We start from the raw sequence: 21,502 nt of genomic DNA on the forward strand, positions 1-21,502 counted from the left end.
TTCCCTTCATGTTGATGTTGGGTCCTACTTATAAACCTTTCTAGTTTTAGGGCCCCAGAAGACAATCTACTCTGGTTTTTTTGCCGATTCTGTTGCTATTTGTGACAAATACAAGCAAGGACTATTAGTTGAAGAAATTGTTGTTTCTCCAAGATGGTTCGTATAAATCATCAAAGACAAAGCCATAAAACTGACCAGATACCAAGGAAACAAGATCCACTAGCAAAACGCTGGAAGGCATGCATCCCGATTTCAAAGGGAGGAGGAACAAAACGGCTTCTCAATTATGAATGTTCCCTGTACAACCTCTGTGGAATGACTGTGGACAGCTGAATAAAGCTTAGGCCACGATTTTGTTCAGCTGATGGAGAAATAGGCATTCCTGAACAAAACAGGCAAAAATGCTCCATACCAGGAGATGCTCAAGCACACGCAAAAGTTTAACAAACGAAATTCATGCGAGGGACCACGATTATAGCTGCATCAATACAGAACCGACACTAAGACGCACCCGGGAGGGAGAGTGCCAGCGTTAGATTGTAGATGCCCGCTGGTGATGGGGCGGTAGGGGGCATCTGGATCCTGTCACTGGTGTTACATTCTGAATTTTCTAGACTACACTGATGATGGGAATAACAAAATACAGCCCAGATTACAGGGGTCTTAAGTTTTGTACCTTGGCCTGGGCTGAACCCATGCACTGAAGGTCCACAAACAGCTGCACCCGCAGACTCGGGCAATGGCTTTGCGAGTCTACGGCGTGAACACAAGGCCAGAGGATTTAGGGCCACAGTCGTCGCCACAGGACAGGACCGCGGACCGACAGTCCTCAGAAATGATTTTCAACTGCTTCAACGAAAACATTTTCAAACGGGTCCTTGGTTGCTATAACGTTGGTTAAACTGAAGTGTTAAGCCCAGTGTCTGAGAATTCTGGTTGACCTCGGTTTAGCTGAGTCTGTCTCATTCCAAAGTAACTCAGCATTAAACTCACCTGCAGCTAGTTGGGAGGAGAGACTCAGTGACTAAGGAGCCCATGGCTCCACACTGAGAAGTCTGCAGAAGCTCACTGGAGCTGGTCGTCTTTGTTCAGTTCCTCATCCTAGGGCTCACCGCTGTACCTCACATTCGAAAGCACTTCCATTCTGAAGTGGAATGGAACTCCACTTAAACGCCACTCGGATTCTTAGGTCAGCAGAGTCCTCGGTGGGACGCAGACCCCGGTTCACTGGTCTGCCGGCGTCCAGCTGAGCGGACCACAACGGCGACTGCTCATTCCAGGGGGAGCACGTTCGTCCCCAGAGGCCCCAGCAGGTCCCCAGAGGCAGTTTGCTCAGAAGTGGGGTGGCCGTCCTATTCTCCCTGGACCATGATGCCTCCCCCGGAAACTTGTTTCCCCAAGTTTTAACCGGGTCGGTGGGGGCCTTGGAAGAGCCCTCCAGTTATTTCAGACCATAGAGCAGGACGCTGAGATTGTTCAGCTGGCTCTCCAAACTCAGCCTGGACAGCAGAGAAACAGTGATTTCCCACCCAGCAAACCCAGGACGTCGTGGCTCCTGACCGGCGTCTCAAGCACTGCTCGCCTGTCCCGTGAGCCGTCGGCGGCACAGGCCTCGCGCCCTGCGAGGACCCTCCCCACCTCCCCGCGCTCAGCCCTGCCCCCGGGCACTCACCTGTGGGCAGCTGGGACTGTCCAGACCTCAGGTGACCCCGTCTCACCGCCTCCTGCACTGAGGCCTCCATGACCTCCGCCGCCCGGGACGCGGCGCGGCTCGTGGGCTCAGGGAGTTTGGAAAATGACAGAAGCTGCGATGGGGAAATAACTTCCCTTTTGTGGAGGTTTCTAGGCACAAAGAGGAGTGAGCACGTGTGAGGTAATTCGCTTCAGTCGTGTCCGACTCTCTGTGACCCCAGGGATGGTAGCCCGCCAGGCTCCTCTGTCCCTGGGCTTCTCCAGGCAAGAATACTGGAGTGGGGTGCCTCCGGGGGGTCTTCCCGACCCAGGGATTGAACCCACATCTCTTTATGTCTCCTGCACTGGCAGGAGGGTTCTTGACCACTAGCGCCACCTGGGGAGCACACAAAGAGGAGATGTGAAGTCATTTGTTCTTTTATGGTGTTTGATGACCACTTAATAATCAGTCATGTGAGCCTGAATCATAAGTGACAGGCAGGTGGGGTTCAGGGACCCCATCCACGAGGACCAGGGATTCAGTGAAGGGACAGGTCCGTGTACAGACAGTCTGCTGGAAGGCGAAGAGACGGACAGACTTGCACAAGCAAGCTCACTTAATCCTTGTCACCGCTGTGTGGGGTCAGCCTGCTCGTCAAAATCCAGGTGGTAAACGGACTTGCTCATCGCCTGTCCATTCACTGTGCATCACCATGGAGACAGATTCTGTTGCTTTTAGGACACTTTTTGACAGTGGCTCCTGTGTGTGTCTGCCGTTGATTCACATCACTCTTTGTAGTAGACTTCCATTTTTTGTTTCCATAAGGTGATCTCACATTTTATCTGGATCATTTTTCTAGCTTACTGTGAACTAGTGGTGTTTAGTGTTATTTAAGGATATTTTAAGGTCTGCTGGTGAAGAACCCGCCTGCCAGTTCAGGAGATGCAAGAGACATGGGTTCAATCCCTGGGTCAGGAAGAGCAGGGTATGGTAACCCACTCCAGCATTCGGGCCTGGGAAGTTTCATGGACAGAGGAGCCTGGCAGGCTACCGTCCACAGGGTCACAGAGTCAGACACTGAGGCGACTTCACCCGCATGCACACGAGGCTATTTTAATCACCAACCAATCTTTCTGAGGATGTCACTGTGAATAAGTGAATGATGTAACTTGAAAAAAATCCGGCTGGACGTGTGGGTTCCCACCACCGGGAGGGGCTCTGAGAGCCAGCAGCCGTCCTGGTCCCAGTCCCCGAGGCGCAGCGGCTGTGACCCCTCGGGACGCACGCTCTCAGCGGAGCGGCTCGGCTCGGTGCAGCCACAGGCCTGGTACTCAGCCGTCCGGGGCTCTGGGTTCAGTGGGGGCAGCCTGTTGTCAAGGTTTCTAGCGGTTTTCTTCTGCTGTTACTAAAATCCACTGTTGGCACAGTAAGCAAGTAGCCTTTGTTTCAACATTTGCATTTAACACAAAGCCCCCAGGCCACAAATTTTGTGAGCTCCGTGTGTTAGCAGTGAGTTCCCCTCGTGAGAAGGCCGGTCACCGAGGGGCAGGAAGGGGCAGTCCTTCCCATCCCGTGGAGGGTCCTTGCCCTGTCTTCATGGAGAGCTGACACCATGGTTGTGGACATGCTAACATTGTCTGACTTCATGGGAAATATCTTTTCTCCTTTTTTCCCCTTTGATTCAAATTTTTATAAAATAAATAAAACTTGGTTGCAGCTCATATGGACAATAGAGGCTTTTTCTGGTGGGAATAATAGAAATTTTGAAATAAATTGACCACTGACTTGTGATATTTTGTGTCTTGAGAGCTGATACAATTATTGCTTAGTTTCCAACAAAATAGCACACTTGTGAAGATAAAACCTGCGTTTTAGATTTTTGTTTGTTGTGCTTGGAGAGGAAATGGCAACCCACTCCAGGATTCTTGCCTGAGAAATCCCATGGACAGAGAAGTGTGTCGGGCTGCAGTCCATGGGGTTGCAAAAGAGTCAGACATGACTTAGCAACTAACAACAACAATAAATGTGAGGCTATAATATCCTTAATGTTGATTCTATTTAAAATTAAGGTGTTTCCTAAAGATTCAAAAAGACTGGTGGGCAGATTTCATTCCTAGGTAAAGTTACATCTGTGTGTCTGGACCCCCTCCCGCCTCAGTCTGCGGGCCGTTTTCCAGGAGCCAGGCTCACTCTTCTGCCTTTCGAACCGGGAAATACTGAATTCCCACTGCGTCACTGCCCTTGGCTCTGTTTTGCTAAGAGAGAAACTTGGAGACTGAATGAGGTTCTCAGTTGCTTGCACACGATCCTAGAAGCATGAATAAACTCATGTGAGCTTCAGCTCCTAATCTGTAAAATGCGGGACGTCATGAAGATGAAGATCAGCAGATCCCTGCAGACGCCCCACCGCCCGTCCCCGGGCACCGTACCTTCTCATGGCAGCGTAGATGGACTTGTCCACCAGGAGCCTGCTTGCCTCCACGATGCCCCTGACCCGAGACTCCTCGGTCTCTCCTGCGAATGGGCATCACAGGATCAAACACAAAGCTCACCAAGCCTCCGCCCCCTTGGGTTTCTCTCCCGAGTCCAGCTTGATGCCGAGACAGCCAGGTGGTCTGGGCCTCCACCCGCTCACCACTCCCCTTCCTCCCTTCCTCCCCTCCCCGCCCCACCTCCATCAGGGCCCCCACTGCCCCTGGTTCATTTGCATCTGATTCTCTCCTAACAGCTACATTTGCTGTAAGCATCCTTGCATTTCCGTCTCGACTTTGCACCAACCCTAGAAACGAACCACGATCCACGTGGTGATGGAGGCACGTGATTTCCACGGTAAACACTGTGTGGAGTTTTTGGGAAAGGACGTGAAGCCTTGATACACAGACAGTCCCACGGTTCACAGACCAGATGTGGGTCTAAGGGCACCTGTTCCTCAGTGTTTATCAGCCAGACTCCCACGTGCGTGTGGTGTCCACGTGCAGCCCTGGGAGGCGGGTTTGGGGCTGGCCACAGCCCTGCCAGCTCTAAGACCCCAGAGGAGGAGCAGCCCCCCCAGCAGAGACCCCACGCTGAGGGGCGCCCCCAGACACCCGACGGACACCGTGGCCCCGGCCTGGTGCCCTCAGCGGGCTCTGGAGGGGGACAGGGAGCCCCCGGCGGCTCATGTCTCAGTCTGTGAGCCTGAGTGATGTAACCCAGCTCAGACACGAGGGCTGGAGGTTTGTCATGGAGGCTGTGACTGATGAAGGCGATGTGTCAGAGAAAGCCCAACCCTGCAGTATGAGAGACAGCTAACCAGCCAGGACCTAGTGTGGAACACAGGGAGCTACATACTCAGGATTCGGTAACAGCCTAGAAGGGGAAAGAATCAGAAAAGAATGAATCTCTATATACACACAGATGTAAGTATGGGTTTCTGAGTTGGGCGGCACTGGGGTATAGAAGCTTCCTGCCCGTGCAGGGGACGTAAGGGACTCAGGCTGAATCCCTGGGTCGGGAAGCTCCGCTGGAGGAGGAAACGGCAGCCCACTCCAGTGTCCCTGCCTGGAGAATCTGTGGACAGAGGAGCCTGGCGGGCTCCAGTCCACGGGGTCGCAGAGAGTCGGGCACGACTGAGCGGCTTAGCACGCGCGTGTAACTGATTCCCTCGCTGCACGCCCAGAACTAACACAACCTCGTGAGCCAACTATGCGCCCAGTCGCTCAGCCCTGTCTGACTCTCTGTGGCCCCATGGACTGCAGCCTGCCAGGCTCCTCTGTCCGTGGGGTTTTCTGGCCAAGGATACTGGAGTGGGTTGCCACATCCTCCTCCGGGGATCTTCCCGACCCAAGGACTGAGCCTGCGTCTCTTGCATCTCCTGTGTTGGCAGGCAGATTCTCTACCACTAGCACCACCTGGGAAGCCCTAAATCAAGTATACTTCCATTAAAAATAAATAAAGAGTTAACGTGTAATTGTTTTGTTTAAAATGACTGATGACTTGTCAATTGGAAAAAACATCATTGTATTAAAGATTGTAAACTTTAAACCCTATGACTAATAATATTTTCTAAATAAGTAATTTTCAAAAGTAAACAAGTAGTCACCTTCGAAATACTCTAATGAACAATGGATTAATACAAAGTTAAGTGTTTTTATCAAATGCTGTGTTGTATATTGTTTATATATATACTGAAAGTTTAAGAAAAAAGCCTCTTCAAGATGGAGAAATAGTAACAGTTGCTCTAGCAAAGCTGTAACTACCGTCTTTCCCAGTTCCTAAAAAATGCAGGACTTCTCACACTGGAGCTCTTGTGTGCGGGTACGTCTGTGTTTTATCGAATAGATCTCGCCCGTGACGACTCTGTTACTGTGGCTTTGTAGAGCTAGGTCTTTGGTCAGTGTGGAATGAAATGACCGGTCAGCTCACACGCATTTGCTGCACCTCACCCTGTGCCGGGTCTTGGGGTGCTGGGTTACTGGGCGTGGAGGATGGGGGACACTTAAGGTGGAGCTGGCGTTTGTGTTGTCCAGACCGCGTGCGCTCAGTACTTTAAACGGAGCATCTCGGGGACTCACAAATAGGACTGCGGTAGAGAGGTCTCCAGCCTTCTCCGTTTCGCAGACAGGAAAGTGGCCCCGTCAGCAACGGGCAGGGACGGAGCGGCAGCCCGGCCTCCTCTCGGCCTCAAAGGCCAGGCCGGCTTCCCAAGGAGCATCTAAGTCCACCAAGGGCTTTGGTGCAACTGTCCGTGTGGCCACGGAGCCGGTACCCAGCGACGCTGGAGACGTGGGGCTCCCAGCAGGAGGCTCCCTGGGGCTGAGGGTGACTTCGGGGACTCGGGCGGCTCGCCGGGCCGGCGGATGACCAGGGTCTCCAAGGAGGGGCTGAGGAGCAGAGCCTCCACCCCCGAAGACCCCAGCAGGACGAGTCTGCCGGGCAAGGCCCCTGGAGCAGACGCTGGCGGCCAGAGAGCCTCCCGGAGATGCCCTCCCGTGTCCAGCACCAGGAACATCCCTTCTCTGTGTTTGAGACTTTTTTCTTTTCTTTTTACCAAAACAAAAGCAGAGTTTGAGCTGTGATGATTTTAACCACAGCACAGCTGTACCTTTCTCAACTGAATTTGGCATTGCAGCCCCCTGATTCCAGAAAATACAACAAAGGAGTGACTTAATGAGAAATGATTGTGTGGTCAAGGAAAACACAATGACTCCCCAAGAAATGGTTTTAAAATATACAAGCAGGTAAAATTGACATCTTCTGTTGCGTAATCATAAGAAAGTCAGTTATTTTTCAGAAAGAATTGTGTTTTAATCCTTCTAAACTCAAGAATTATTGTTCTTTTCTTGGAAAGCAAAAGAAACACTGAAGCGGTCTTACCTGACTCTGGAGCACTCACGATGCTTTCTGCTCTGGTAGCTGCAAGCAGTTCCTTTATGATTTTGGAAGACCGTAATTTATCGCTACTCACCCCAAAAGAGGCCCCCGGGTCTCAGCAGGAACAAGAAGACGGCTCCGGCGCAGGTGATGGCCAGCACCGCGCCCAGCACGGCCCGCGCCCGCATCTGCGAGGAGGCACACGTCAGGCCGCCCCCACGGGGAGCCCTGTCTCTGGAGCCCTGCAAGGATGCCTGCGTCCTGTCTGCCCCCCTCGGCCAGGGTCTGACTCTGGGGGCTGATTGGCCAAGGCAGGGACCGGCCGCGCCTGCTCAACCGTCTATAGGAAACTATAACACATCTTAGTGAAAAAAAAAAAGAATAGTACAGGGAATTTAGCCTTTAGAAAAGAGGTAAGTAAAATTCCTAAATGGATATAGGGTTTCCTACAACTTTCTTTTTCCTGCTTATAAACCTATTTCAGAATTGCAGAGTTGTTAAGACAAAGCAGAAGATTCCTCGTCAAATGTTTCCCTTTTCCTAACCTATATCTGTTCCTAACCTCCGGCTTTCTGTCGATATTTTCGGGCCACAGACTTTGTGAAACCAGGTGGAGCCCAGAGTGTGTCTGGGGCCGCTGACTGCGGACCCTCCTGGCCGCACCTGCCGGCCGTGCTTCTGCGCTGAGATCACAGGAAACCTCGCCTCGTCCGCCCAGTCTCTCCTCCAGCTAGCTCCAGACGAGCCCTGAGCCCAAGCCACCACCTCCCTCTGACCACTCTGCAGGTCTCCATGACAGATTTCTCCCAGCAAAAAGAGATACAAAGTCCCGAGGCCTGACCTTCTCCTCTGCTCAGCCTGGAGGCAGGCGTGCAGGGCAGGCGACCCCTGGACTCGGCCGGCTGTCCCGGGACCTGGCCTCCCGCCTATAAAGCGACTCTGGGTTCTGCCTCCCACCCACGTCACCGAGCTGGACCCGCTCCCGACCCTGGGGCGGCTGGACGTTAGCCTCTGGGTTGGCACAGAGTGCCGCCTGCTGGCGGCTCGGAGCAGGTGCGACCTCACCTGGGCCCACTGATGTTGGGGCTCTGGTCGTGGAATCAGAAAGAAGGGGAAAGAGCGTACGTGTGGGGAAAGGAGGAACCAAGTCAAACAGGCCCCCTGGTAACCCTGGCGCTGTCCCCTCTGGCTTTCCTGCGTTAAATTCCGTATGAAGAGCACCGTGGTCTTTAGGGGCGCCGGACGCTCCAAGAAGCCCTGCGCATGGTCCTCCATGACCCAGCTCGCAGCCCCATTTCCGGGAGGGGACGGAGTGCGTCTCCCAGATTGTGGGGTCAGCTTCTGAACCTCTGCAGTCCCCATTTGCGTCTTGCAGCTTTTCTCTTCAGTACATGAAGATCATCTTTCTCCTCCTCTTTCCCCCTCTCTCCTTCTGGGACTTATTCAAGCCTGAGGCATACTTTGGACTATAGCCCACCAGGCTCCTCTGTCCAAGGGATTCTCCAGGCAAGAATCCTGCAGTGGGTGGCCATCTCCTCTTCCAGGGGGTCTTCCCAACTTGGGGATCAAGCCTGCATCTCGTGTGTCTCCTGCGTTGCAGGTGGATTCTCTACTGGCTGAGCCATCAGGGAAGACCCTTCTCCTTCAGGACTTATTCGAGCTTAGAGGATGCTTCCTGCAGGACAGCCGAGGTTAGACGCTCACACACATGCAAGGCCTCTGAGCATCGGGAGGTCCCTGAAGCATCGGAATGCCATGATCAGTGTTGGAAGGCTCCATCTGCAGGGACTACAGTCAGACAAGAAGCAGGTGGGGTGTCCCTCAACAGTTCTGGTGATTTCTCCCTGAAACAGCGGGGACAGGCCGGGTCGGTGAGAGGAAGGGCCAGACCCTGCCGTCAGTGAGTCAGGGACGCGAAGACTCGCTTTCCTGAAAACGGGGACCCCAGCTGGCTGAGTTTGCCACCTGAAGTCTTGGGGATCCTGTTCTGACGCTGGGGAAACTGTTGAAGGAGAGCTTGGATTCAGACTCTAAGGACCAGAGCTGCACTTGGCTGGAGCTTCGGGGGGTCTGCCTGAGGGGTGCGGGGCACAGAGGGGCTGCTGCCTGACACGCGAGGGGCCAGGGAGACGTGGGCCAGGAGCCTCTCCTGGACCCCACTGGTGACGGCTGTCAGGGCCTGGGTGAGGGCGGCCCGGGGGAGACCGGGACCCCGAGTCCTCAGTGGACGCCACGTGGACACTCAGAGGGGGTCAGCGTGACACAGCCTCGGAGGCCGGCCCTGACGTGGCTGTGCCCTCACCGCGGCCAGCCGCATCCAGGCGCAGCGGGTCCTTGAGCTCTCGTGACCCTCGCAGAGCCTGGAGTCCGTGTGGCGCCCGCTGGCGGGTGAAGCGTCCGGGCCACTGAGCCCTCAAGGGTTTCCGGCTCGTGGTGCCCCCACTGCGTCCTCGTCGTCGTCCTCACCGGCAGCTCTAAGAGCACTGGGCTGGGCAAGCGTGTCAGGCAGGGATGGAGCCCCGGGCCTCCGGTCTTCACGCCTGCCCGGGGCTTGGAGGGTTTGTCGGAAGCTCAGCCAGACAGCCCTGCCCCGAGGGGGCGGGGGGCAGACGGAGGTCACCGTCCTCCAGGAAAGAGGGGAGAAGGGGCAGCTTTATTCTTTCTTTCATGCATTTAAGTCACTTTAAGGGATGCTGGAGATGTCAGTGGACATTGAGAGGTCTCGGGTTTTTCTGGTTTATTAAACATTCTGATGACCTGTTTTATATTGTGCATCAAGAGCACTGATATTTGATGAGTTACAAACAAAAAACTATATGGCTTTCCTGACATGCCCCAGTCACTGCTGACAGACAGTCTAGGAAAGGGGGCCATTCAGGAGATTCACATGGACTTGTGGTGAAGAAACGTGTGTGTCCACAGCCCCGGGTCCTCCAGTCCCAGTTCACACGCGACCCTTGGACGCGGTCTGTGCCAGGGACCTGCTCCGCCCCCTGCCACGTGAGGGTCCCTCCCGTCCACGGTGATGTGGCCGCCTGCAGGTGTGGTCCTGCCTGGGTCATGGGGGGGCTCGCCCTGATGCCAGCCCTGAGCCACATGGGCAGAGCCAGCCCGGGCACATCAGTGGTCTCGTCTGGGGTGAGGCTGGTGGTCTGTGCCTGGGCTCTGGCTGGGAAAGCCCTCGGGCCCACTCTGCCGGTGGGACCCCAGGTGTGGACTCGGCCTGAGGTTGCGGGCTGGGGGGTGCAGGGCTGGGGGGTGGTGCTCACCCTGACGCCAGCTCTGCGGTGCGGGCTCCAGGGCCCTCTTCCTCCTGCTGTTTAGTCTTCCGGACAACCCTCAGCCCCTCTCCCGCCCCCAAGGAATCTGGAATTCACCCTGAAAGTCGGATGCTCAGAGCCCCGTCTCTGGAGAAATGGGTCCCCAGTGGAGCCTGGCAGCCAGTTTAGAGGTGGGTGTGGCAGCTGCGTCCTTCCACTGCAGGTCCAAGGCTGGGCTGGGGTGGGTGCTCCTGGGGGCCAGCTGGGGGGAGCCTGGGGAGAGTGGAGCGGGGTGGGGGTCAGCTATGTCCTCCAAGGCCGGGCGGGAGTGGCTGCTCCTGGGGGCCAGTGGCAGGGAGCCTGGGGATGATGGAGCGGGGCGGGGCTCAGCTGTGTCTGAGGCCCTGAGGCTGGGCTGGGGTGGGTGCTCCTGGGGGCCAGTGGCAGGGAGCCTGGGGAGGGTGGAGCGGGGCGGGGCTCAGCTGTGTCTGAGGCCGGGCTGGGGTGGGTGCTCCTGGGGGCCAGTGGCAGGGAGGGTGGAGTGGGGTGGGGCTCAGCTGTGACGTCGGCTTCTCCGGGGAGAGCAGAGTGTATTGTCCACAGAGGTGTCGCTGGACAGACCTGGGCCCAGCTCCTGGGATCACACATCCTCTGTGACCTCAGAGCCCAGGTGCCCACAAGGGTGCCTGGACCAATGCCCTCGACCTTTCAGATGCAGAGGAGGACGCTCTGTCCAGGCCAAGGAGAGAGGCCCAGAAAGGCTCTGTAAGGGCGGCGTTTGAACCACTTCTATTGCTCACAATTTCTGCCACAAGGACATGAGATTAGAAAGCAACCTCTGTTTAAAATTCTGTTAAAGATAAAAGGAATTTTTAAAAAGTTCTCCCTTAGGCTTAGTCATTAGTGACTGACTTGCTGGGACATGAAGAGAGGTGACATGGAGGGCATATTTGGTTCTCACCAATGAAAAGCCTGAATAAACTCAAACCTGCAAGGAAGCATCCTTAGCTTTCCTGCAACGTGAAGTAAATTTACATCCTCACTCAGGCTGCTGGGGGAGATTGCACATGGTAACTGCGATTCTTCTCAGTCACTGCAAAGTCAAATCACAAGTATTTCTAGATTTTAGGTACAAGCGTATGTGTTTTCTGTAACCCAGGAGTCCCCCCCCCCCACCCACTGATCTTTAATAACTTTGCAAAATGAGTTTTCTGAATGTAGAAGCTTGACAACAAGGATGAAGGTTGAATGCTGTAGGAAGGACAGAAATTAGAATCCAGGAGTCCAGGCTAAAAGGGCTCTGTGGCGAGAAGCCCTGTATTCCAGGTTTGTGTTTCCTTGTGGCAAAAATGGGGCAACTTCCCTGGGAAGGAATAGTAGTCTCCTGGTTGAGGGAATTCACGTGCTGAGTAAGCGTGGACGCGTGTTTCCCAGGCCGGCGCCTGGAGGAAGGATGTCACATTGCACACCTGTGACCGCGTGTTCCGCCCAAAACATCCTGACGAGGCCCCGCCTTCCTTTCAATTTTCAGACAAGGAATCCGAGGCTCAGAGATGCCCACGCTCCTGCCAACAGCCGGGCGCCCCACTGGAGCTGGTCTGAATGAAACTGTCACAGGGCTGGCCGCCTTCTCCGCAGACCCCGCCCCGTCCAGCCGGCCCCGGCTCACCCTGGGGCACAACGGGTGCCGTGGACGCAGCTCCCTCACAGGCTCGTCCTCCCGGGCTCCCCCACCCGGCTTCCCAGGCATCCTCGTCCTGCATCCCTGTGGTGCTGCCAGCCCCAGGGACACCTCACCACAGGGCCTGGCCCGAGCACGCGGCTGCTCCGGGCTCTGTGAGACCTGTTTATGTCAGCGCTATTCTCCAAGTGAGTATCACCATCTCATCTGTGAGCGTCGGCCCCTTTTCTGTCTCGTGGTGGAGTAAGAAGGCCACGGTTCCTTGCATCACCGGGTCAGGGGTGGAGTGAGATGTGGTCCTTACTTCCCTCTGACTGTTTAATGCATTGTAATGCACATGGATTATTTCACAATCAACAATAGTGAGTTAAAATGTGCATTCCGTTTAATTCAACTTAATGAAAATACCCAATACTTTGTGTGTCAAAAGACTCGTACATAAAATAAACTCACAATTTTCTATGTATTTTGTGATGTATTTTCGACGCTAAAAGTGAATTTTATTAGCCCAAGTGGACAAGAAATTAAGTCTTCCCTTTAAAATATGCTGGGTTGGTTTTATCCCAGGACTTAGCCTGGTAGGAACTGTACAGTTTCCATTCTGTGTTTCCACCAATCCTCTCTTTCTGATTGCCTTCCCTGGGCTTTCCGTGGGGGCCGGGGTCCCCTCTGCCCCATGGTGGGCCTGCAGGGCAGCCCAACGGCCCGGTGTCCCCTTGTCCAAGGAGGCCACGGAGGCGGAAAGGCCTTCTGAGACGGGCGTCTGTGTGCATGGCCTTATGTCCAGCAGGGACTCAGCCACAGAGAGAAAAAGGCTTTTCCAAGTGAAATCAAGTTGGCTGTGAGCGACCACTGCATCTTTGTATCGTTTTCTTTTTGAAATCTGTGTCTTAGTGTGTATATGGGCCTCCCAGGGGGCTCAGTGGTAAAGAATCTGCCTGCAGTGCAAGAAACTGGGTTTGATCCCTGGGTCAGGAAGATCCCCTGGAGGCGGAAAGGACAACCCACCCCAGTGTTCTAGCCTGGAGAATCCTGGGGTCAGAGGAGCCTGGCGGGCTACAGTCCACGGGGTTGCAAATAGTTGGGACACGATTGAGCACACACACACATATTAGTGTGTGTGTGAATCTCAAGCTCCTGATTCATCCCTCCCTGCCAGCCTTTCCCCTCTGGTGACTGTGAGTTGGCTTCTGTTCTGTAACTGAGTTCACTGGATTCATTTTTAAGATTCCACATATAAGCGATCTCATCTGATGCGTGTCTTTCTCTGACTTTGTGCTTCGTGTGACCAGCTGTAGCTGACGTAGAGCGCAGGGAACATTTGATGTCCTGGGATAAATTAATAGAATTCTAAGGAAAACTTTTCATTCTTGGGGAAAATGAAAGTGGTGAGCTCTTGGCATTTCCTCTCGTATGCTTTCTGAAAATAAAGTGTGGGTTTCAGCCGCGTGGGGTTCAGCGTGAGCTGCTGGTGCCTCCTTGCGGTCTGAGGAACGTGGGTGATGCAAGTATTTCAACGGGGAGTTGAAATATGTTCTCAAGCACGGCTCTGCATCCCCCGTCAGAGTGAACAAGGCTGACTCGTCTCTGGAAACTAGTGACATATTTTATTGGTATCACAACTATAGAATCATTATAAAATCACACAAAGTGGCAACATTGTGCAGGAAATAGTCATTTCTTAAGAAAATAATTTAATTTTCAGCACTCAACAGAAGCTCCGCTCAACTGCTACACATGTATCTTCCGGCGATGCTCTGACTGTGCTTGAATGCGGGGTCCACTGAGGCCACCTTCGCAGCCATGAAGGAGTGGATGCAGTGCAGGACCGCCGTCAGATCCTGAAACTCCAGCTCCTGCCGGAAAAGCGCAAGGTGCTCACACACTCTGAGCATGAGAACCGCACAGTGCAGAGCACTTTCAGGTCCCCTGTTCTCAGGACCACTAGCGACTGACTCGAGAACAAACACTCACCAAGTAAGAGAGGCTGCCGTCAACACGGACACGCGGGTTTTCTGGGGGGTCTTTGTGCATGGACATCCTGACTGATGGGTTGAATTCCCGATTTCTGGTGACTAACGTGGGTTGGCGCGCAGGTGCTCTGTGTGGAACCCTGAGTTCATCTGTGCTGGGTCCTCAGCCTCCACAAAGCCTGCAGGAGCTCACGGCGGCCCCTGCCCGGATGTCACACAGCAGGGCTCACCGTCACAATTTAGGAGAAGGAATCTGGCTTCACCAGCACGTGTGTGAACATATGTGCACAAATGTGCCCCTCTACATGTGCGCACGTGTCTGTGTATATTGTGCCTGCGTGCACACGTGCACTGTGTTGCATGCATCTATGCACATGCATGCATGTGCATGCGCGGGCGTATGTGTGTCTGCTGCTTCTGCAGGTCAGGCAGCTCCCCGCATGAGCATCAGGTTCAGCCCCTACTCTAACTCTGCCAGCCTGGTAGTCTCCCCCTGCAATTCATTTATCCTAAGGACCTAGATTTTTATTAAACTCCTTTAACATTTCACTGTGGCTGAAATACTGAGTTTAAATATGATGTGCAGCTTGATCTAATTCCCAACCTCTGAATGTTTTAGTACCTTGATCTTTTCCTTAATTAGGCAAAACTCTCAGGAAGCCGAGTGGGTCTGCACTGAGCTGTCAGACAACAAAGAACGAGGTCCCTGAACTTGAGGAAACACTCCTTCTCTCACGAGCCTCACTCTCGGGAACGCCGCGTCTCTCACAAGGGTGACACTTTCAATAAACGCATGAGTGTGAATGTCGCCTGCACGGCCTCTGTGAACCTCCTCCAGTGGAAATCACACTCCTTCACGGAGCCCGTGTTCCCCTCTTACTGCACAGAAGGCAGATATTTGTCAGAAATTGTCCTGAGACTTCTGATGAGCGGCGGCCGTCCTGGGCTCTTCGCTTTCCCTGAGTGTAATCCAACGGCCCGATGCCTTAGGGGGGATTCTCAAGTCTATTGTCATTTAAGATAAGCGTTCCCACTCAGCTGTAGCACTTCACATTCTGTTGTTATTCAGTCGCTCAGTCCTATCTGACTCTTTGAGACCCCACAGCACACCAGGCCTCCCTGTCCATCACCAACTCCCAGAGTTTACTCAAACACATGTCCATTGAGTCAGTGATGCCATCCAGCCATCTCATCCTCTGTCGTCCCCTTCTCCTCCTGCCCCCAATCCCTCCCAGCATCAGGGTGTTTTCCAATGAGTCAACTCTTCGCACCAAGTGGCCAAAGTATTGGAGTTTCGGCTTCAGCATCAGTCCTTCCAATGAACACCCAGGACTGGTCTCCCTTAATGGACTGGTTGGATCTCCCTGCAGACCAAGGGACTCTCAAGAGTCTTCTCCAACACAGTTCAGAAGTGCCAATTTTTTGGCGCTCAACCTTCTTATGGTTCAAATCTCATATTTGTATAGGACTACTGGACAAACCACAGCTTTGATTACACAGACTTGGTTGACAAAGTGATGTCTTTGCTTTTCAATATGATATCTAGGTTTGACACAGCTTTTCTTCCAAGGAGCAAGCACCTTTTAATTTCAAGACTACAGTCACTGTCCACAGTGAATAAAAACTGTATTTCAAAGGAAGCCTTAACCACTGTCCTTCCCAAAGAATTCAACATGGAGGTTGAACAAAGCTATACTTGCAAGAGATGACTGTTAAATAAATGTGTGAATACCTAGAGTAAATGAATATGCTCTATAATTTTCCTCTGAAAATGCCCCAAACAAATACAATTAAAAGTGACACTCAGCAGGAACAACCATGCACAGAAGTTTCCTGTGTCTTGTTCTCAGGGAACTCAGATCAGGGCACAACCACTTTCCGGTTCTCATAATACGAAGGCTCACACGTGTGGGGTGGAGACGGGCCCGCCAGGGGTCAGGCTTCCACTCGGGGGCTCTGTGACCCGGGCGGGGCTGTGCTCCGAGCCGCTCTGACGACGAGCTGGCAGAGTTCAGAAAATTCCCGGAGTGGCTCCCCGTGTGGGCAGCTGTGGCAACGTGGGCCAGGCCTGCGCGGCCGGGTGGAGGCAGCAGGGGTCCCCCGCACACCCTCAGCAGCCTGCGTCCAGCACCAGAGGCGGTGGAGACAGGAGCGTGCAGCGCCCGGCCAGCTCCGGGTCTCTTCCACCCAGCCTCAGGGTGGCCGGGGCTGGGGTCCCCAGGCCGGATGATTCTGGGCTCTGACCTGGATGCGGGTGGGTGCACCTCCCCTGTCTCCACATAACTTGTAAGTTATGTCCAGATCCTTTGAATTTACAGAGCAGTGTGTCCTCAATGTCACAGACAAGTCATCACATAATGCAGTTTGTACAACTTGTCCCTTAAATATTGACTTCCCCTGTATGTTTAAACATTGATTTCCTGCTAATAGTTACTAAGAAACTTGTGCTTTTCGATGGAATCAAGTAATGGGTTTCAATGACTACAGTTTCAGGATATTAAAGCCTCTAACAGGAGACACACCCTGGGTTCCCATGACACCCTGGCTGACTCTGAGGAGGGTTCACACTTGCATTCTGGTGATTCCACAGGCCAGGAGAACAGCAGGCCCAGCCCTGGACACCCGGCTCACTCAGGCGAGGTTGCATCATGGATGAGTCCCTACCTTCGTCTCGATCTGCTTGGTGTCCAGACTCTGAAACAGCAGCTTCACCCGAGCTTTCCCGTCGTCAGAAGACCCCTTCAGCTGGGAGAACTTAAACCTCCAGAGCACACCCTGTAAAGGAAGGTGGTCCTTGGTGCTTTAGATAAAGGAGCGCGTTTATTCAGTTAACATCAGTCAGTGCTATTAAATAACCTCAGTAAATGCAGATGCCGCTGGGTCACCCGTACACACTGACGCCTGCTGGGTCACCCGTGTGCACGGATGCCTGCTGGGTCACCCATGTGCATGGATGCCTGCTAGGTCACCCATGCACACTGACGCCTGCTGGGTCACCTGTGTCACTGATGCCTGCTGGGTCACCCATGTACACTGACGCCTGCTGGGTCACCCGTGTCACTGACGCCTGCTAGGTCACCCGTGTCACTGACACCTGCTGGGTCACCCGTGTACACTGACGCCTGCTGGGTCACCCGTGTCACTGACGCCTGCTGGGTCACCCGTGTCACTGACGCCTGCTGGGTCACCTCTGTACACTGATGCCTGCTGGGTCACCCGTGTCACTGACGCCTGCTGGGTCACCCGTGTCACTGACGCCTGCTGGGTCACCTGTCTACACTGACGCCTGCTGGGTCACCCGTGTCACTGACGCCTGTTGGGTCACCTGTCTACACTGACGCCTGCTGGGTCACCTGTGTACACTGACGCCTGCTGGGTCACCTGTGTCTCTGACGCCTGCTGGGTCACCTGTGTCACTGACGCCTGCTGGGTCACCTGTCTACACTGACGCCTGCTGGGTCACCCGTGTCACTGACGCCTGCTGGGTCACCCGTGTCACTGACGCCTGCTGGGTCACCCGTGTCACTGACGCCTGCTGGGTCACCTCTGTACACTGATGCCTGCTGGGTCACCCGTGTCACTGACGCCTGTTGGGTCACCTGTCTACACTGACGCCTGCTGGGTCACCTGTGTACACTGACGCCTGCTGGGTCACCTGTGTCTCTGACGCCTGCTGGGTCACCTGTGTCACTGACGCCTGCTGGGTCACCTGTCTACACTGACGCCTGCTGGGTCACCCGTGTCACTGACGCCTGCTGGGTCACCCGTGTCACTGACGCCTGCTGGGTCACCCGTGTCACTGACGCCTGCTGGGTCACCTCTGTACACTGATGCCTGCTGGGTCACCCGTGTCACTGACGCCTGCTGGGTCACCCGTGTCACTGACGCCTGCTGGGTCACCCGTGTCACTGACGCCTGCTGGGTCACCTGTCTACACTGACGCCTGCTGGGTCACCCGTGTCACTGACGCCTGCTGGGTCACCTCTGTACACTGACGCCTGCTGGGTCACCCGTGTCACTGACGCCTGCTGGGTCACCCGTGTCACTGACGCCTGCTGGGTCACCTGTCTACACTGACGCCTGCTGGGTCACCCGTGTCACTGACGCCTGCTGGGTCACCCGTGTCACTGACGCCTGCTGGGTCACCCGTGCGCGCGGATGCCCGCTGGGTTAACTGTGCACAGATGCCCGCTGGGTCACCCGTGTCACTGACGCCTGCTGGGTCACCCGTGTCACTGACGCCCACTGGGTCACCCGTGTCACTGACGCCCGCTGGGTCACCTGTGTCACTGATGCCTGCTGGGTCACCCGTGCGCGCGGATGCCCACTGGGTCAACTGTGCACAGATGCCCGCTGGGTCACCTGTGTCACTGACGCCTGCTGGGTCACCTGTCTACACTGACGCCTGCTGGGTCACCCGTGTCACTGACGCCTGCTGGGTCACCCGTGTCACTGACGCCTGCTGGGTCACCCGTGTCACTGACGCCTGCTGGGTCACCCGTGTGCGTGGACGCCTGCTGGGTTAACTGTGCACAGATGCCTGCTGGGTCACCCATGTGCGCGGACGCCTGCTGGGTCACCCTTGTCACTGATGCCTGCTGCGTCACCTGTGTACACTGATGCCTGCTGGGTCACCCGTGTCACTGACGCCTGCTGGGTCGCCCGTGTGCACTGACGCCTGCTGGGTCGCCCGTGTGCACTGACGCCTGCTGGGTCGCCCGTGTCACTGACGCCTGCTGGGTCACCCGTGTCACTGACGCCTGCTGGGTCACCTGTGTACACTGACGCCTGCTGGGTCACCTGTGTCACTGACGCCCACTGGGTCACCCGTGTCACTGACGCCCGCTGGGTCACCCGTGCACGTGGATGCCTGTTGGGTCACCCGTGCGCACTGATGCCTGCTGGGTCACCCGTGCACACTGACGCCCGCTGGGTCACCCGTGTCACTGACGCCCGCTGGGTCACCCGTGTCACTGACGCCCGCTGGGTCACCCGTGTCACTGACGCCCGCTGGGTCGCCCGTGTGCACTGACGCCCGCTGGGTCGCCCGTGTGCACTGACGCCCGCTGGGTCGCCCGTGTCACTGACGCCCGCTGGGTCACCCGTGCACGTGGACGCCCGCTGGGTCACCCGTGTCACTGACGCCCGCTGGGTCACCCGTGTGCACTGACGCCCGCTGGGTCGCCCGTGTCACTGACGCCCGCTGGGTCGCCCGTGTGCACTGACGCCCGCTGGGTCGCCCGTGTCACTGACGCCCGCTGGGTCGCCCGTGTGCACTGACGCCCGCTGGGTCGCCCGTGTGCACTGACGCCCGCTGGGTCGCCCGTGTCACTGACGCCCGCTGGGTCACCCGTGCACGTGGACGCCTGTTGGGTCACCCGTGTCACTGACGCCTGCTGGGTCACCCTTGTCACTGATGCCTGCTGGGTCGCCCGTGTGCACTGACACCTGCTGGGTCACCCGTGTACACTGATGCCTGCTGCGTCACCTGATGCCTGCTGGGTCACCCGTGCACGTGGACGCCTGCTGGGTCACCCGTGTCACTGACGCCTGCTGGGTCACCTGTGTACACTGACGCCTGCTGGGTCACCCGTGTCACTGACGCCTGCTGGGTCACCTCTGTACACTGATGCCTGCTGGGTCACCCGTGTCACTGACGCCTGCTGGGTCACCTGTGTCACTGACGCCTGCTGGGTCACCCGTGTCACTGACGCCTGCTGGGTCACCTCTGTACACTGACGCCTGCTGGGTCACCCGTGTCACTGACGCCTGCTGGGTCACCTGTGTCACTGACGCCTGCTGGGTCACCTGTCTACACTGACGCCTGCTGAGTCACCCGTGTCACTGACGCCTGCTGGGTCACCCGTGTCACTGACGCCTGCTGGGTCACCCGTGTCACTGACGCCTGCTGGGTCACCTCTGTACACTGATGCCTGCTGGGTCACCCGTGTCACTGATGCCTGCTGGGTCACCCGTGCGCGCGGATGCCCGCTGGGTTAACTGTGCACAGATGCCCGCTGGGTCACCCGTGTCACTGACGCTCGCTGGGTCACCCGTGTCACTGACGCCCTCTGGGTCACCCGTGTCACTGACGCCCGCTGGGTCACCCGTGTCACTGACGCCTGCTGGGTCACCCGTGTCACTGATGCCTGCTGGGTCACCCGTGCGCGCGGATGCCTGCTGGGTTAACTGTGCACAGATGCCTGCTGGGTTACCTCTGTCACTGAGTACGTGGTGACTTAGGAGCTCCACCCTCTTTCTGGGCCGACGGGACTGACCCCTCCGCCACCAGATGTCCCAGGGGCCCCCCCTTCAAGCTCACAGTAGCCCGTCTGGATGCCCAAGAGTCCAGGCCCCAGGGTCTCTTCCCGGATCCCTCTCCACTCCGTCTGCTTTCTTCCGGGTTGTCCTTACATCTAAAAGCATCATCAGAGCTTCACTCCCTTTTCTGCCTGTAAAACTTAACCCTCTCCAAGGCCCAGCCTCGGTTACAGTGTGTGAGACATGACTGACAGTGCAGGTAAAACAGATCCTACCCCTCCAACAAGACGAAGTTCAAATCACCCAGTGCTGGCTTCTCTTGAACCCAGCTGAATAATATGGATGATATTACCTTTGAATACTACTGCACAGACTGCTTACTATTAGCTAAGGTACTATAGAGATGATGTGTATTCTATAAATGCTTACTCTTTTAATGAAAAAAAAAAAGGCTGTTGCAAATAAAGACTTCATGACTTTCTTTTATAAAAGGTAAGTAAAAGTCAATCAGTTGTGTCCAACTCTTTGTGACCCCATGGACTATGTACAGTCCCTGGAATTCTCTAGGCCAGAATACTGGAGTGCGTAGCCTTTCCCTTCTCCAGGGATCTTCCCAACCCAGAGATTGAACCCAGGTCTCCCATATTGCAGGCGGATGTTTTACCAGCCAAGCCACCAGGGAAGCCCAAGAATACTGGAGTGGGTAGCCTGTCTCTTCTCTAGTGGATCTCTCTGACCCAGGAATTGAACCAGGGTCTCCTGCATTGCAGGCAGATTCTTTACCAACTGAACTATGAGGAAAGCCTTTAAAGAAGGTAGTTATAGGCCCTTTATGATAACAAATCTTTACCCTCCCAGAAAAAACCTGAATAGAGAACAGTAATTTTTCAGCAAGCTATAAGCTGCACTGTATTAAAGGCAGTTATTTTGAAATAATGAGCATATTTTTCTCTGAGGATCACAAAGGTCGAGAGGCTGGGAGGTGGGGAGGACTGCAGAGACACTCTTGTTCCCTCTGCCCTTGGCCGTCTGTTCATGCTGCACCGGCCTTGAGGCCCCTGCGCACCTTCCTTTCGTGTTGGATCTTGTAGCCAAATGGTCTCTGCATCTCATAGCCGAGTGCCACCATGTATGCTCCTCCTCAGTGTTGGGGAACTCGGGATCCCAGGGGTCTCAGGGGACAGCGACTCCAGCACGTCCATTTCCATGATGGGGAAGCGGGGTCCAGGCTCCCCTGCCCCCCAACTAGGGCACCAAGGCCCTTTCGGGTGGGAATCACTGGACCCACCCAGAACGAGGACAT

General features: G+C 55.2%; 2 protein-coding genes across 2 annotated transcripts in view; both read right to left on the minus strand.

Moving 5' to 3' along the window:
- TPO (thyroid peroxidase) overlaps nucleotides 1-7,271 on the minus strand; it is a 37,952-nt gene extending 30,681 nt beyond the window's left edge. Inside the window, exons 1-3 of the mRNA XM_065946511.1 lie at nucleotides 7,119-7,271; nucleotides 4,102-4,186; nucleotides 1,673-1,842 (exon numbers count right to left, since the gene is read on the minus strand). Of these exons, the coding sequence (XP_065802583.1) occupies nucleotides 1,673-1,842; nucleotides 4,102-4,186; nucleotides 7,119-7,212 (349 nt within the window). The 5' untranslated portion in view covers nucleotides 7,213-7,271. The remainder of the gene's footprint in view (nucleotides 1-1,672; nucleotides 1,843-4,101; nucleotides 4,187-7,118) is intronic.
- Nucleotides 7,272-13,689: 6,418 nt separating this feature from the next.
- The window catches only part of SNTG2 (syntrophin gamma 2), a 115,872-nt gene continuing 108,059 nt past the window's right edge, over nucleotides 13,690-21,502 (minus strand). The window contains exons 16-17 of the mRNA XM_065947473.1: nucleotides 16,603-16,713; nucleotides 13,690-13,821 (exon numbers count right to left, since the gene is read on the minus strand). Coding sequence (XP_065803545.1) covers nucleotides 13,690-13,821; nucleotides 16,603-16,713 — 243 coding nt within the window. The remainder of the gene's footprint in view (nucleotides 13,822-16,602; nucleotides 16,714-21,502) is intronic.

The sequence above is a fragment of the Muntiacus reevesi genome, chromosome 10 (assembly GCF_963930625.1).
Source record: "Muntiacus reevesi chromosome 10, mMunRee1.1, whole genome shotgun sequence".
Classification (NCBI taxonomy): Eukaryota; Metazoa; Chordata; class Mammalia; order Artiodactyla; family Cervidae; genus Muntiacus; species Muntiacus reevesi.